This window comes from Rosa rugosa, chromosome 7 (genome assembly GCF_958449725.1).
Source record: "Rosa rugosa chromosome 7, drRosRugo1.1, whole genome shotgun sequence".
Classification (NCBI taxonomy): Eukaryota; Viridiplantae; Streptophyta; class Magnoliopsida; order Rosales; family Rosaceae; genus Rosa; species Rosa rugosa.
The window spans coordinates 20,371,271-20,387,168 of NC_084826.1; the positions used below are offsets into that span (position 1 = coordinate 20,371,271).

General features: G+C 38.6%; 1 protein-coding gene and 2 long non-coding RNA genes across 10 annotated transcripts; 2 read left to right on the plus strand and 1 right to left on the minus strand.

Annotated features, from left to right (window-relative positions):
• The first annotated feature begins 62 nt into the window (after positions 1-62).
• On the plus strand, positions 63-4,713 carry LOC133723011 (receptor-like protein 36). Its single transcript, XM_062149847.1, has 3 exons — positions 63-145; positions 1,623-3,949; positions 4,018-4,713. The coding sequence occupies exons 1-3, from the start codon at positions 63-65 to the stop codon at positions 4,629-4,631; spliced, it is 3,024 nt and encodes a 1,007-aa protein (XP_062005831.1). The 3' UTR covers positions 4,632-4,713.
• A 2,136-nt stretch (positions 4,714-6,849) lies between these two features.
• LOC133720598 (uncharacterized) lies at positions 6,850-13,219 on the minus strand. Of its 8 annotated transcripts, XR_009851937.1 has the most exons (11): positions 10,741-11,213; positions 10,506-10,551; positions 9,940-10,081; positions 9,339-9,682; positions 8,903-8,974; positions 8,722-8,776; positions 8,522-8,619; positions 8,397-8,453; positions 7,576-7,663; positions 7,374-7,479; positions 6,850-7,286 (listed from the first exon to the last, which is right to left on the minus strand). It is a non-coding gene; the product is annotated as an uncharacterized LOC133720598 (long non-coding RNA). The 8 variants fall into 8 exon arrangements; XR_009851932.1 differs by adding an exon at positions 13,080-13,219 and having other exon boundaries at positions 8,722-9,682; positions 10,741-11,089; XR_009851933.1 differs by adding an exon at positions 13,080-13,217 and having other exon boundaries at positions 8,722-9,682; positions 10,741-11,108.
• Positions 12,687-14,560, plus strand: LOC133720602 (uncharacterized). Its single transcript, XR_009851943.1, has 2 exons — positions 12,687-12,995; positions 13,095-14,560. It is a non-coding gene; the product is annotated as an uncharacterized LOC133720602 (long non-coding RNA).
• The last annotated feature ends 1,338 nt before the right edge of the window (positions 14,561-15,898 follow it).

Here is a 15,898-nt window from a genome sequence, read left to right on the forward strand (position 1 = left end):
TTCATAAATAACACTTTTGCGACGGCGTTTTTGCCGTCGCAAATGACTTTTGGCGACGGCAAATGACTCTGGTAGCGGTTGGTGGCGTCGCTATTGGTATTGGCGACGACATTTTTCAGTCGCATGATTCTTGCGACGGCAAAAGGTTTGCCGTCGCTAATGCTCTTACGACGGCGCATTTGCCGTAGCAAATAGCATTGGCGACGCCACCAACGGCGACAGAAGCTTTGCCGTCGCCAAAAGTCATTTGCGGCGGCAAATGAAGTTTTAGCGACGGGATTGCGCCGTGGCCATTGCAATTTTTTTTCGTAGTGGTAGTACCCATAGTGGTACATAGAAATAGACCTACTCATTATACATTCAAATTCGTAGAGGTAGCGGGGATACTCCATTGGTACTACGCAGGAGGCGCTAGAGATCTAGGTTCCTACTACAAAGAAATTTAATGTAATTAGACAAAAAGCTAAAAACATAGAGTTGGACCAAGGGCCAAAGCCCTAGCCCAAAATCATCCAGCCCAAGAAGGCAGCCTCAAGAAAAGAGGTCCAAACTCAAGGCCCAAAAGGAATGCCTTGACTAAAGCCCAAACTCCTTCTTCCTCACCCAATGGCCGCATGCACAGGTCCGGTGCAGTTCCGCTGGTCCCCGCCGCCGCAACCCACCGCCGTCTTGACCCATGTTGTCGCCGCACCCCACGCCGAGCCGCGCTGCTACGTACTAGCTTCACCACTAAGCCGTGCCCTCTGATCCAACAATCGAGTACCTCCGATCTAGCACCCCGCACTGTCGCCAAGTACCTCCGATGTGAAAATACAAGGACAGAATATGATTTTCTGGAGAATGGGGATTGCAGTGCACGGATCAATCCTCACTGGGCAGCAGACACCAAAATGACAAATAGAACACCGGGTTTTGGTTACGCAGTGAAAACCTCAAGTATGAGATTAAAAACACTGCGGGGCTCTTACTCTTGAGAACCCAAAATAAAGATCATCATATTGAAAAGGATATGTTCTTTTACAAACTTTGAATAGCACTAGCTCGGCTATAAGATTCACACAAAATCTAATACAAAGTTTGTCTTCGTTCTTGAACTCCTTCACTTGAACAATCTTCAAATCTCGCTCTTCTTTCTTCACCGTCTCTCTACTGATCTCAAGAGAGTTATATGCATATGAGAACACAATCAATGACACTTATTCATGGACCAAGTGCATGACTCTTTTGTGAAGACTCAAGTTCAAAACCACACTAACAAGCAAGACTCTATCAAAAATTCTTGCTTTCTGGAATATGTCCCTTTGACCGTGTATAATCCTCAATCTCTATCTAACTGACGGCCACAACATCCTATATAAAAGATGTTACCCTAATACACATTAATTAGGAAAGAAACTTCCCTTAAAGGAACTCCACAAATCTTAAGGAAAAAGGCAATTAGGAATAGGGACGGCCTAACAAACCCTAGCCTAGGACATCAATACTATGAATTTAACTATCAGAAGACCATTAAAAACGTAAATTCATAAAATCAAAAACCTACTTTCCAAAATCGGACTCCACAATAAACTGTCCCCATGCTTATGCAAATGCATTTACCTGTTTTCCTGAGATCAGTAAAGGAACTCTTTGTATGGGAATGCCAATACGACAGGTACAAGAGTTGTACCTACATCATGCATCATTGACAATTCAAGCAGTCTCTTTCAACTCCAACATCTTCAAAGCCTCAATTTGGCCAATAACTACTTTAATCTCGCTTCAATTCCATCTGCAATTGGAAAGCTTGCAGACTTGAGGTATCTGAATTTAAGTGATGCTTTTTTTTCTGGGACTATTCCTTCATCTGTTGTTTCTCTTCCCAAACTGGAAACATTAACACTATCCCACAATCGGTTCTCGGGTCAAGTCCCTGAATTTTCCAATACCTCTTCGCCCTTACTTGAAACCCTTCATTTGGAAAACAACAATTTAGAAGGACAAATACCAACATCTATCTTCAATCTTCAAGGGCTTCTGTATCTCAATCTTTCTTCAAACAACTTCAGCAGCTTTCCTTTTAATGGTCCTCGGCTGCCCAGAAATCTTTCATCGGTTGACCTTTCCCACAATAGCTTGTTGTTTGATCACAATGACACTAATTCCACCTTCCTTCATATTGAAAATTTGGTATTGGCTTCTAACAAGTTGAGAGCATTCCCAGATTTCTTGAGAACTCAGTCTACATTAGACTACTTGGACCTTTCAAACAACCAGATTCAAGGTGAGATACCTAATTGGATTTTGAGTCTCAAATCTCTTAATTCCCTTGATCTTTCTGGCAACTCCTTGGTGACTCTAGAAGCTCCTCTTCCTAATTTTACTTCTGCTTTATCTTCTCTGAACCTTCATTCCAACAAGCTTCAAGGCGAGATACCTAATTGGATTTTGAGTCTTAAATCTCTTAATTCCCTTGATCTTTCTGGCAACTCCTTGGTGACTCTAGAAGCTCCTCTTCCTAATTCCACTTCTGCTTTATCTTCTCTGGACATTCATTCTAACAAGCTTCATGGTGAGATACCTAATTGGATTTTGAGTCTCAAATCTCTTAATTCCCTTGATCTTTCTAACAACTCCTTGGTGACTCTAGAAGCTCCTCTACCTAATTCCACTTCTGCTTTATCTTCTCTGAACCTTCATTCCAACAAGCTTCAAGGCGAGATACCTAATTGGATTTTGAGTCTCAAATCTCTTAATTCCCTTGATCTTTCTAGCAACTCCTTTGTGACTCTAGAAGCTCCTCTTCCTAATTCCACTTCTGCTTTATCTTCTTTGGACCTTCATTCCAACAAGCTTCAAGGTATCCATTCCTCATATTCCTTCCTTCAGCTTGATCACTTGGGATTAGCTTCTAACAAGTTGACAACATTCCCAGACTTCTTGAGAAATCAATCCCATCTAACCTACATAGACCTCTCATACAACCATATTCAAGGACAGATACCCAATTGGATTTGGAGTTTCGAACTTCGAGAACTAAATCTTTCTTGTAACTCCTTGGAAAGTTTAGAAGCTCCTCTACTTAATTCTACCTATGTTCTGTCTTCAGTTGATCTTCATTCAAACCAGCTTCAGGGACATTTCCCCTTGTTCTTAAATAGTAGTTATCTAGATTACTCAAGAAATAATTTCAACTCTAGTATATTGATTGACATTGGTGATTTCATTTCTACTGGGTCTTACCTTTCTCTTTCAAGTAATAACTTTCACGGGGCCATTCCAAAATCAATATGCAATGCAAGTGGTGTGGTTCTTGATCTGTCCAATAATTCCTTGAGTGGAAACATTCCCCAATGCTTGACTCAATCACATTCGCTTTTGGCCATTGATATGAGGAGAAACAACCTGAGTGGCACATTTCCTGATAATTTTCTCAAGGATTGTGAGCTACGAACTCTCGACCTCAGCAACAATCAAAGACAAGGCCAACTTCCGAAATCTCTTGTCAACTGCTCAAAGTTAGAGGTTTTAAACCTTGGAAACAATAACATAACTGATACTTTTCCATGCTTTTTGATGAGCATATCCACCTTGCGTGTCCTTGTTTTGCGGTCCAACAAGTTTTATGGAAGCATTAGATGTCCCAAGACAAATGGCACATGGCCTGTGCTTCAAATAATAGATTTAGCTTACAACAATTTCAGTGGTGATATGCCAGGAAGAATGTCTCTGACATGGCAAGCTATGGTGTCTAATGAGGATGATTCTCCAACTAACCTTGGATTTTCTTATAAGCTGCCGGGCAGGTATGATAGAGATAATGAAAATATATCTACTAGAGACAATATTCAGTTGGTTGCTCGGGGCGATTATTATGGAGATGCATCTATGGCTCGAAATAATCTGCCATGCAGGTGTAAGACAGATAATAAAAATCCAGTTGCAAGATATAATTATCGGTATGTTACAGGTCCTAGCGTTTATTATAGAAATGCTATTACGACTATCATCAAAGGTTTAGAGTTGAATGTGGTTAAGATTCTACTATATTCACCTTGATTGACTACTCCTCCAACAAATTCAACGGATCAATACCTGAGGAAATCGGAGAGTTGAAATCACTGTATGTCCTCAACTTATCCGGTAATGCTTTTACAGGAAAAATCCCATCATCATTTGGTAAGATGCAACAACTGGAGTCCTTAGATCTCTCAAAGAACCACTTGAGCGGCCAAATTCCCCCACAGTTTGCATATCTCACTTTCCTTGCATTCTTGGATCTCTCAAATAATGAACTGGTCGGGAAGATCCCAACCAGCACTCAAATTTCAACATTTCCAAATACCTCATTCGAAGGTAACAAAGGATTATGGGAGCCTCCTTTGACAAAGGATGCAGTATTGCCGCCACCAATTTTAAATGGAAGCTCAAGTAATCCTAATTCTGGAGATGAGATTGATTGGGATGTTATCTGTGTTGAAATTGGATTTACATGTGGGTTTGGAATTGTCATCGGGTCACTTTTGTTTTGCAAAAGATGGAGGAAATGGTATTACAGAGCTATACGTAGTATTCTTTTCAAGATATTCCCTCAGCTGGAGCAAAGATTTGGTAATCATAGAAGACACGTCTACGTAAACACAAGGCGTTGAATTGGTTCGAATGTAGTTGGACTCTATAATGCCTGAGCCTCACTTGGGCGTCTTTTCGTTGTTATCACCACATCTAGTCGTTGTTGTTATTGCCGTTTTTGTTTTTTGTTTTTTATTTTTTACCTAGTACTATAAATGTTGTGTAGTGTAGCATATCGTTGTGCTAGTCGTTTATGTAATATGGTTATTGTAATATATTAACTTTGTGTGACTTTTGTTTGGATTAAGAGGTAAGACGCATAGCTAGGTGTTGGATATAAGCTGCGGTTCATTCCGTAAAATTTGAAGAATTTAAATTCCATCTTTTTTTTAGGGGAATATTCATTAATATTCACACGACTGTACAAAGTCACCGCCAGGATATTACATACACCAAAGCATAAACTCCCGAAGCACAATAAATGATACTTTTGCCTTTTCGGCCTAACTGGAATCAAATCCCTAGCAAATAATTCTCATTCTAGAACTTCCTTGCACATTTGATAAAATGACTACTACATACTAACAAAATCTTGATCAAAATAAAACTACATAATCCAACCAATCAACCAGTACATCCACCTAAGACCACAATTAGTATACTTCCATACTGGCCACTAGGCTGAACTTTTTTTTTTTTTTTTTTTTGAAAAGGAGCCCGTAGGGCGAATATATATTCATCAAAAGCCAGAATAGGCCATTACATACCCTTCCACTGCCATCTATAGACAGACAAGAAGATAGTGGTAGTACCCACAATGGTACATAGAAACTGGACCTACTCATTGTACAATCAATACGTAGACATAGCGGGAATCCCCCTTTGGTACTACGCCGGAGGCGCTAGAAAGATCCGGCCCTCCCCACCTAACTCTTTAACCAATAAACCTAGCTGCTTAGAGACCTCAATTGGTGTACACCTAGATCCACTGAGAATTAAGCCGACAAGACCAAACCAAATGCAAAAACTAAATGCACAAAAGTGCCTAGACTGTCCCTGAAAACGGAACATTATTGTAATTTAGACAAAAACTAAATAACATAGTGTTGGGCCAAGGCCAAAACCCTAGCCCAAATTCGAAGCCCAGCTGCTCCCAAAGAGAGCCCAAACTCCAGGTCCAGTAGGTTGCTGCAGCAAGCCCAAAACCTAGTCCCCACGCACAGTGATTGTGTAGCACCTCCGCCGCAACCAGCTGCGCCGACCCACGTCCTCGCCGGCTGGAAACCCCGCGTCCCACACCTGCCTACGTCGCCGCGCAATCCTACAGCCACCATGTCGACGCCGGATCGGCCAAAACAACTCGCCGCCGCAAAGCCCCGGGGAACCTTCTCGCTGCTCCGTCCATTCGACCCACGCCGTCGTCGCTCGATCTGCAGAAACCACGTCGCCGCCCAGGCCATCCTCGCACAACCCAACCACCATACATAGAGCCTACATCTGATGCTCACCAGCCAGACATCCATCTGCCCCTTGAGCCGAAGCCATTCTCTGGAACAAACCGAGCGACGTAGCTATCAAGACCCGTCCGGCAGTGACTCATCAGCGGCAAGGCAGGCCCATACCGATTCCGAACACCACCGGACGAGCAGATTTCTCAAAACCCTAGACCAAGGGATGCCCGGGTTTTTTGGAGCTCCAGAAGAGATTCTTTTTGGTTCCCACTAGGCTGAACTTGCCACACATGTAACTTCACAAAGGTCAAGGTATAACAAAACATATAAAGTGCATGGCTGAGCCGAAACTCACTAAATCCACCAGTAAAGGTAAGGCCTTATTAAAAATAAATTGATTAAAATCAGCTCTTAAAACAAAACCCTAGCACAACTTAGTCTGGCCCAAAGATGGCCCAACCTAGAGACTAAACTCAACCAAGGCAGAACTACACACCACAAAATCAAACACTAGTAAAGAAACAGCCTTGAGCCGTCGACATCGACATACCACCCCGATGTTATTTTGATTGATAGTTAACAATTGAATTCCTAGAAAAAATGTTAGTGCATGAATTTACGTTATTTTGACTGAAAGTTAACAATTGAGTTCCTAGAAACAATGTAAGTGCATGATTTACATTGTCATATGTTGGGAAAATATTAATTAATCTGTCAATTTTAAAGGGTTGAAAAGCTATCAATCATGAAACACTAAACTAGATAGCCCGCCTGTGCGATACTGCGAGTTTGTGGCTTTTTTTCCTGAATATTATATACAATTGAGTAGGAACCACAATTTAAGAAATGTTAACCAAATATGTTATTGTTTTACATATTACAAAAGCTGGTATCATTCTGCAATATAACTTACAGATGCAAAGCCATATTGTAAAAGTAAAGCAACTGTCTTGAAGAATAACAAAGTATGCACTTTGGTAGAAGCAATACCGGAAAGGGATGACCCTCAGTTGTAAAAACATAATTTTGTTCAACCAAAAACGAATCGTTGAACAGAAGCACCTACATAAACACAAAATTGCAGACAAATGTTCAAGTGCAACATTTCAGGGTTGAGACTGGGTTCTTTCTAGTAGGGAAACAACCCTCTTGTCTCAGCAACTAAATCAGAATAGTTCAGATAAATGGACCAACTGCTTGCATTCTCCATCTCAATGTGCTCAAAACCAGTAGCTCCATTCTTTGAATAGTTATAGCCTCGAATACATATTTTGACCTGGCCACCTGTGTGAAAGCTCAAATCTTTAGGACTCGAAACAACTAAATTAGAAGTTTAAGAAAGATCAAATTAAAATGAGACCAAAGCCTGACCTGTAAATCAAGGGAGAGTGGGACATTAATCTCCTCCATTTTGGCCACAAGGGGCAAACATGCCATAGCCAACTATTGCATAGTCCAAACTTTGCCATTCTGCATACTGGTTTATGCAGAAATCAATAAATGCAATCAGCAATGGACTTTGATGCAATAAAGCAGACAATATACTAAATCAATCCTCCTATTCCCCACTTACAGGTATTTTCAAAGGCCAAAAGGAAGCGATCCAAGTAGCTTACAGATAGATATTGACACAGAGGTCCAAAGCTGAAATGGGCATTTGCCTATCAAACAGTGTAACCAATTCATCAATAACTTGTAATCAAACAAAAGATTGAATAGAGACGGTTCATAAGAAAACAGAAGAAAATAAAAGCCAATGCGAAAATGAAGTCAGAATTTGCTAGCTCGGTGGCTCTGGTCCTTGGCGTTTACAGCTTATAACAGGGTAGAGTGTAAAACAAATCAGATATCCAATTTGCTTTGGGCCCAAAAGTGAAACAGAAGAGATTCTCCACCAAACCAAAATAAGATTATGGGATTACATACAAACAAAAGACAAATCCAACCCATTACCATCAAACTTCCCTCAAACATAAGAAGATACAATTTTAGATTCTTCTGCAAAATAGCCTCCAAATTCTTTGAATCCCAAAAACAGTGCAAAGATCAATACTCTTGACCAGAGAGTAGAGGAGAGTAGGACATGAAAATAAAATAACTACTTCTTTACAGAATTGACCAAAAAAAAAAAAAAACGTTCTTCATAGGGCAGTCCTAAACTCAAAGACAGAGTTTCTAAAGTAATAAACATGAGAGACACAGCAATACTATATACTGAATTTGCTTCAGTTTGAAACTTCAGCTCTATCTCTATATGGCTGATAAATGACAGAGAAAAGAAACATGCAATGTTTGAATAAATGGTAAAATTTCAGGACAACTTTACTATTTATTGCTTTCACCATTGTTACTGGAATTAGATAGAAATGGTATAACATAAAATTTAAAAGATACCAGGAATCCAATGGCTTGCCTAATATGCTCGAGTTCATCCCAAGCTGAGCCTGCATACTGCATTTTCGTTTATTCAGTAAGAGTTTACAATACAATAAGGCAAGGTAGAGATAGTTTCAAGGTACCATCTGTTGCTTCATTGCAGCAATGCTCTAACTCAGCCAAACCAGCTCTTATATATTCCCCATTACTAAACGAACAGCACTCCCGTCGTAATAGAAGGCTACAGAGAGATAATATATGAAGAATAATAACAAATAAATGTATTTGTATTAAACAATATACCAATCAAGGATAACCTCAAGTATGAGCATAGACTTGATACCTGTTGAATAACTGAACATTGAGGAAGGAGAATATATGTGTGAACTCCTTTCGAACTGAAGATGGAGGTAGTTGGAATAAGGAACAAAAAATGTGTGTGTGAGACTGTGTAAGAGTCCCATAATATCCTGAAGCTTCAAGAGCTAATACTGATGTAAAGGCAGATACTGAGATAAACTAACATGTTCAAACGTGGCCATTGACCCATGGCAGGTTATATCCACAATCAATGGGGTGAAATTCTTCATTTCATCCTGCCAAAAACAAAAAAAATATTGTTAACTACAAAGGTTGAAGTCTTTAAATTAAATTAGGTAAAGTGAAAGTGATCTCAATTACCATGAAAACATCGTTTGCAGTTAAGTGACAACATTTATACATTTACTTCTCTAAAACGCGCATCAAACATGGCCAAAAACAACCTTACTTAATCAACAATATGCATTAACCAAATTCTAGGAAATTTATCATCAACTGAGCCTACTCTGATCAATTTACTCATTCCATTCTAATACCTGGATTACACTTAAAATATTGATTGGGCTTTGCAGCCACAGAAAATTATAGCAGTATTCCCACACATTTTAAAGACAAACCAGATGTCATTATCGCAACAACCTTCTTTCAGATTTGTGGCAAAGCGGAGACAGACGACCGCAGTCCCAACCTTACCATCACCGAAGGGGCACTAATCAATGAACCCCCGAAACCAACTTTCTTTTCAACAACTATAAGCTGTAAGCTACGGTTAGATACTGAGGCTTTTCACCCAGGAGTTCTTGCCAGCCTTATGAATGAAAGCTGGAATACGAATCAATAATGAAAGTCGTATGCCATACGTTAGAAGCCATAGACTTTTCTTTCTTTCTTTTTTTGACAGGCTAGAAATGACAATTAAAATACGTTTTCGAAATAAACAGGAAGACATCCAAGTAATTCCCAAAGACTCCTAAAGATATATCCTGCAATTGCACAAGACAAAACCATGTTAAGTTTATGAATGCAAAGAATTAGCTGCACACAATGTGATAATTAATGATCAACCGACATTTTTTCTATAAGTAGATTTTGATTGATGAATGTTCTTTGTTCTTTGTTCTTTGTAAGTTTGTAACGAATAATATTCCATGATCAATCAAATATACTGTTAAAATTAACTGAGTAACCAGCATGATTCAGATTGGAATTAAAAAAAGAAACTAAAAGTATTGATGATTACTTGTGATCCATCCCAAAGCTGACCCCAGTAGACACTTTCAAATCCTCCTCCTCCAAGTTTGTTGTCATAATTAAAGTTGTTTGTCATAATTACTTGTGATCCTCCATGTTGGCTGCTTCTGTAGTTCTTTCCTCTTTGTTTTCTGTGCATCAGATTCCATTCAATCATAACATGAGGTACATAGTATTAAAATAGAATTTTTTGAATGAATAAGCAAATTTCTAAAGAAGAAAATATTATTGCTAATAGCAGACAAACAGCAGCACTGAAGGCAATCAAAGACCAAGAATCGAAATACCAAATGGGAAAAGTTCAAGACACTTTTCTTGCTTGCTGGAGAGTTAGACAAAATGGAATAAAAAAGATGAATTGCCTGTTGAATTAAATTCCATATATAATTTATCCTCAAATTCTCAACCTTTAAACTAAATTCAGAACTTATATGATGAGACTAAACCAATCAAAATCAAAAACCCATTTAACCCAACACCAAATTGAAATCACATTCAAACTAAATCCCACACTCCATCAAAACAAAAGCCAAAAAAAGAAGACACGAAATTTACCTCGTCATTCCCATCGTTGCTTCCTAAACTGATTAATATTCAACACCTAAAAAAATAAAAACAAAACAAATCAAAACCAATGATTTAAGCTTATACATTAAGTTCATACAATCAAACATCATTCAGATGATCCCAAAAACCATGCAATTACAGCAAACCCAAAAACTCCAGGAAAAATAATGGTTTGCAGATGATAACACAAACTAAAGTTATGAACTTTGCATTAAAAATGTACCCGATGATGAAAAAGCTGCTAATTTGAGAACCCAAATGGGTGAATGGTTCATATGAACTTGGGTACTGTTCTTATGACAAGTGTTCATCCATAGTAAGGTTCCTTTCTCACAGTCCTTCGCGATCAAGCAAAGACCTTTCAATGCTGAATCTATAGTAAGGTTCTGAATGGGAGGAACTAAAGAGAACTGCTTTCGGTTTTTGCATCGCCTTGCAGCTTTACCCACGCTGTCTTTCCTCTTCGCAATCAATCGAACTTGATTTAGCAATCGAAACAGAAAGAACTGTTGTCAATTAAGGATGAGAGCATGCAGGAGACAGCGATGGAAGAGACCAGAAACAGAAGGAAACTGCAAAATCGTAAAGGTCCTGTTAATAAGAAGAGGAAGGTGAGCTTCAGTATAGTTAACTAGTCACGAAGCCCGAGCATTTCTGCGGATTTATTTTCTTCTGCATTTTATCTTTACCCAGCATCAAGAGCTAAGGATTAAAATATTGATAATGAAATTTGGTAATACCCTGCTTTAGGAATTTTGATAATGAAATTTGACCAGAGCTAAGGATTAAAATATTAGTTTTTACATATCTATTGGAATTTTTAAAAACAGAAATATTTGAAATATCAGAGACATTCTGTAAAATATATCTTTTTTTGAAGATGTCAATTTAGATTTATATGTAAATCTATACTATTATTAAGAGAAGAGAGCTTGCTCTCCAAAATTGAAATTTTTTTATCAATTTAACCTTTATTTATTAAAAAAATATGAAATATAATTAATCAATAGGGATAATATGGTAAATTGTATAATAGGAAATAAAAGAATAAAAAAAAATAGAAAATATGGTAGTTGTATGAAAAGTTTCTCCACTACCTTTAACTTCTTTCCACACACATAGTTTGTGGGCTCTGCTAGTATATATGAATGTCAACTTTTACATCCAAAAATATATTCTACGTAGTTGAAAAGTCGCTCTTTGGTTTACGAAAATACAATAATCAAACCAATACATATGACCTATATAGTACGAATTATAATGATGAACATGATAGTTAGAGATCTCTTTGAAGTTGCCGACTTTTTCTCTTATAAGGGGATAATAAGGATGAATCTAACTGGATGACTGATCATGTACATCTTCATATTGATTAAATCCATAAGTGTCATAGCCAAATTGATTGTTGCCTTCATGAGATTCATTTGAGGTCCTACTGCGCTCTGTGTCTAAACTGTTAGAGTCAAAACTTAAGGCAATTGAAGAAACATCAAATGGGATACTTTAATCATCAGTTGCACTCTAATCATCCTCCCATAAACAATCTTCTTTTGAGCACCATGACCAGTTGTCCTCCTCACTCGAATTTCCCTCAAAGGGAATATTCCTCACTCATATTAGTTTTGAGGAGATTTCTCCTCACATAGGTTTGCATTTAGGGAATTACTTCTCACCTAGATTTGCCTTGAGAGGATTTCTCATCACCCAGATTCACCCATATCCGCCTTGAGGAGATCTCTCCTCACATAGGTTTGCATTTAGGGAATTACTTCTCACCTAGATTTGCCTTGAGAGTATTTCTCCTCACCCAAATTCACCTTGAGGGAATTTTGCTTCTCCCATAATCTGCCTTAGAAGTGTCATTTCGAGTTATTTTTACTACACAGGTTAATTTGCCTCTTTATTAGGCCATATCCTATCTAGAGACCATTAATTTTACACCTCCATATAACCTCCATATCCATAATATATGTTTCTCTGTTAATAACTGAGTTTTTTATTCTATTTTTTGTTTTTTCTTTTAGATTTTACAGATATTTCTTTATTTTGTTGCAATATATCCTGAATATCTTATATATCAAAGATATTTGACGATATCAGAGAAATTTAGCAAAAACGGTGGAAGATAAGATATTTTCCTCCAATGATATATCAGTCCTTCTAAAAGAGGAGAAATCGGGGGATATATAGGAAATATCGCAGATATTTCAATCCTTGCCTCCAACCTCGTTCGCTCGCCCTTTCCACCTTCGCCACCCACCCCGACGCAGCTGATAGGTTGCTTGTGCCGTTGCTCCTCTTCGCCTAATTGAAGGTGCTTAAGTAAGAGCAAGCCAGTAAGGAAGCTATTATTGTTTGCTACTCCAGACCTCAAGGACTTAAACCAAGAGATCACCAAGAAACTTCTCCAATCGTGTAGGAAAGTGCTAAGATCTTCCAGATTTTGGTTTAAGGATGATTGGGCTAGAGTGATTTCAGGTGTGTTTCATGTTTTTGAGCCAGTTAATTGTGAAGTTTTGACAAAACTGATAGTGTGAATCACAATTGCAATATACTACTAACCTGAAGATCTGACAGTCTCCCTTCCACGGTTTGCCGATTCGTCAAGCAAGAACTAGCCGATGAAGCTTTCTATTATGGCATCAAATCGCAGATTAAGTCTGCGATGTTGCCACCTCCAATATCAGGAATCGGTTCTCGATTGTCACAACAGTATAGCCTGCCTACAACGACCTCCCATCGGCAATCACAGCTAGTACGGACGAGACAGTTTGGATCGCACAAGGCAGTCAAATATCCAACTACGATTTGAGGACATAATCTTGTTTTGCTGAGTTTATCCTGAAATAGCTGCCGTATGATCCAAATCCGACCCGGGGATGACTGTCAGGGTTAGGAGGGGAGTGGACTGGAGGGGGTGTAGAAGGCTAGTTGGTTGGTTAGGTCAAGGAGTGGTAGCATGTGGCTTTGTCCAGGGCAGGGAAAGACTAGGATGTGAGGGGACCAGTGGTTTTGAGCACAGGAGATCGACATGGTTGTTGGGGAGAGGAGGATCAGAGGAAGAAGAAGAGGAAAATAAATTTTTAGTTGTAGGGTTGTGTTAGAGTGTGGGATTTTGGGTACAAGCGTAATTTAGTCCCTAAGTTTAGGAGAGTGACTAGCTTTCAATGTCCACGTCAGTAGTTAACGCCCAATTTGGACGGAGCAATTAAAATTGGACACGGTTGATTAAATTTGAGTGTATAAGGGTGGTTTTGATTAAATTGAGACCGTATGAACTAACATGATGTTTGATCCTGTAGGGGCACTTTTGATCGGAGTTGTACGGCAGTGGATATTCATGGGTAAGGACCCAAAACTTTGCCCCTTTGTCTGAGTTAGCGAACACTAGGCCCAGCAAACTTCGAAGGACTTGAGAATCCTAGGAAGCTTGCTGTTGTGTTCTTCCCGACAGCTCTTTGTATATGCACGGCAGTGAATTGATAATTTCAAAAGAGGCTTGGCAAGATGCATGTGGCGTGGGAGCTAGAAAAGCATGATTTGTAGTGAAGATGAGAGATTTGCAGCAGCCATGAAAGCTTGGATTCGGATTGTGGTTGATGAGTTTTTGGATTGGAAATGGGTTTTTGGGATACATGCATGTTGGGGGAATTGCTTGGTTTTGTTTTTGGGTTTGCACATATGTATCTAGGTTGGATCTGAATGGGTTTCTGGGATGAGTATGGGGAATAGCTTGGGTTTGCTTTGCGTATGGATTACTTTGGGGTTGTTTTCGAATGCCCTTCACAATAGTAAGAACTCTCAATTTATAGGAGAGTTGATGTGTGATGTAGCATTAAATTAACTTGCTGCCTCTTACCTTTGGCGTGTAGCTGTGATTATATCGCAGAAATCCTACTGCTGGGATTACCATTCCAAGATTCCCGCTGCTGAAATCTGCTGCTGGGATTGCAATCCAGGATTTCTGCCGTGTTGCTAGGATTATGTTTCTGCTGTTGGGATTGGGATTATATGTGGCATTTAGTGTTTTGTTTGGTTTCAAAGGATTTGGGCTTGGGTTTTTGGGGTTCTTTGCTTGTTGGGGTTGGCTTTATCCCTCTTATCAAAGGGATTTTGGGCTTGAATTTTGCTATCTCTCATCTTCACTTTGCCCATGTTGAGAATTGGGCTACTGGCTTGAATTTTGGTCCCAAGTCCAAAATTATCAGCATGCCTAAAACTCGCAATGGACATCATACTGTACTTTTCCGTAACCTTCCACACCACACCCATTCTTGTAAGCCCCAAGTGCATGAATGTGGCTTGGGTCCACGTGCGTGGCGTGATGGTTGCGAGTGTAATTCGCCTTGAATTATGAATTGGGCTTAAAGCATGAATTGGGCTTGTTAGCTGGATTTTTGGGTGTCAACAGATCCAAACCTCAAGGGGGTAAATTGAATTTAATCCTATAAATGACATATAACAACTCAAAAGGAATGGTTTTAAATTAACAAAAACAATAGAAAACATCTTCTCGCTCACTATATTTAACAACGAGATAACTTAAAGTTAAAATGGAGAGTCACTTAAGAGTCTAGTGCAGCTATTAAAATTAGTATAAAGCTAAATATGATCTCTAAAACAGCTAAGGGGCCAAAATAAATAGTCTGCTAAAGATGCTCTAAATATAGAGAGTAAGGTGAGGCTCTCTATTATTTTGTTTATTTAAACATTCATTTTAAGTTGTTTAATGTAATTAATAAATACATTTAAATTATTTTTCTTTAATTATTAAATAATTGAAATTCAAATCTAATTAAAATAAAGAGAACTAATGCAGACATATTTAAAAGTTGGCTAGCCAAAATGACTTTTTAGCTACTTTGTCTAAAATGTAACTAAAAAATGGCTAGTATTGCTAAAGATGCTCTCTAATAACATTTATAAACAACAACAATCATCTCACTACTTTTATTCTAGTGAAAGAAGAGTATCATTAAACATTAAGACAAATTAACTGCTTCCTCTCAGACTAATAAAAGAAACAAAAGATTAATTAAGATGACTAAATTCCATCTCCAAATCTTAGAGTACTATATCTATTCGAACAATATCCGAAGAGCGAGTTAAATTTGTTTTCTTCTTTCCGGGGTGGATTGCCTTGGGATGGAAAATAGTCATGGCTTATGTTGATCAGCCTTCCACCATCCTATTTAGTCTCAGCCAAGGACATAGCTAGCTAGGATCAAGGAGGGCCAATTAACCCCCTTGACCTTAGCTTTTCTGTCATAGATATATTATATTTTTGCTTCACATGTTTGTAAAGTCCTTGTTGACCCTTCTAACTCTTCATATTTCTTTCGCTTTTCATAATTTTTTTTTCTAATTTTTTAGTAAAACCT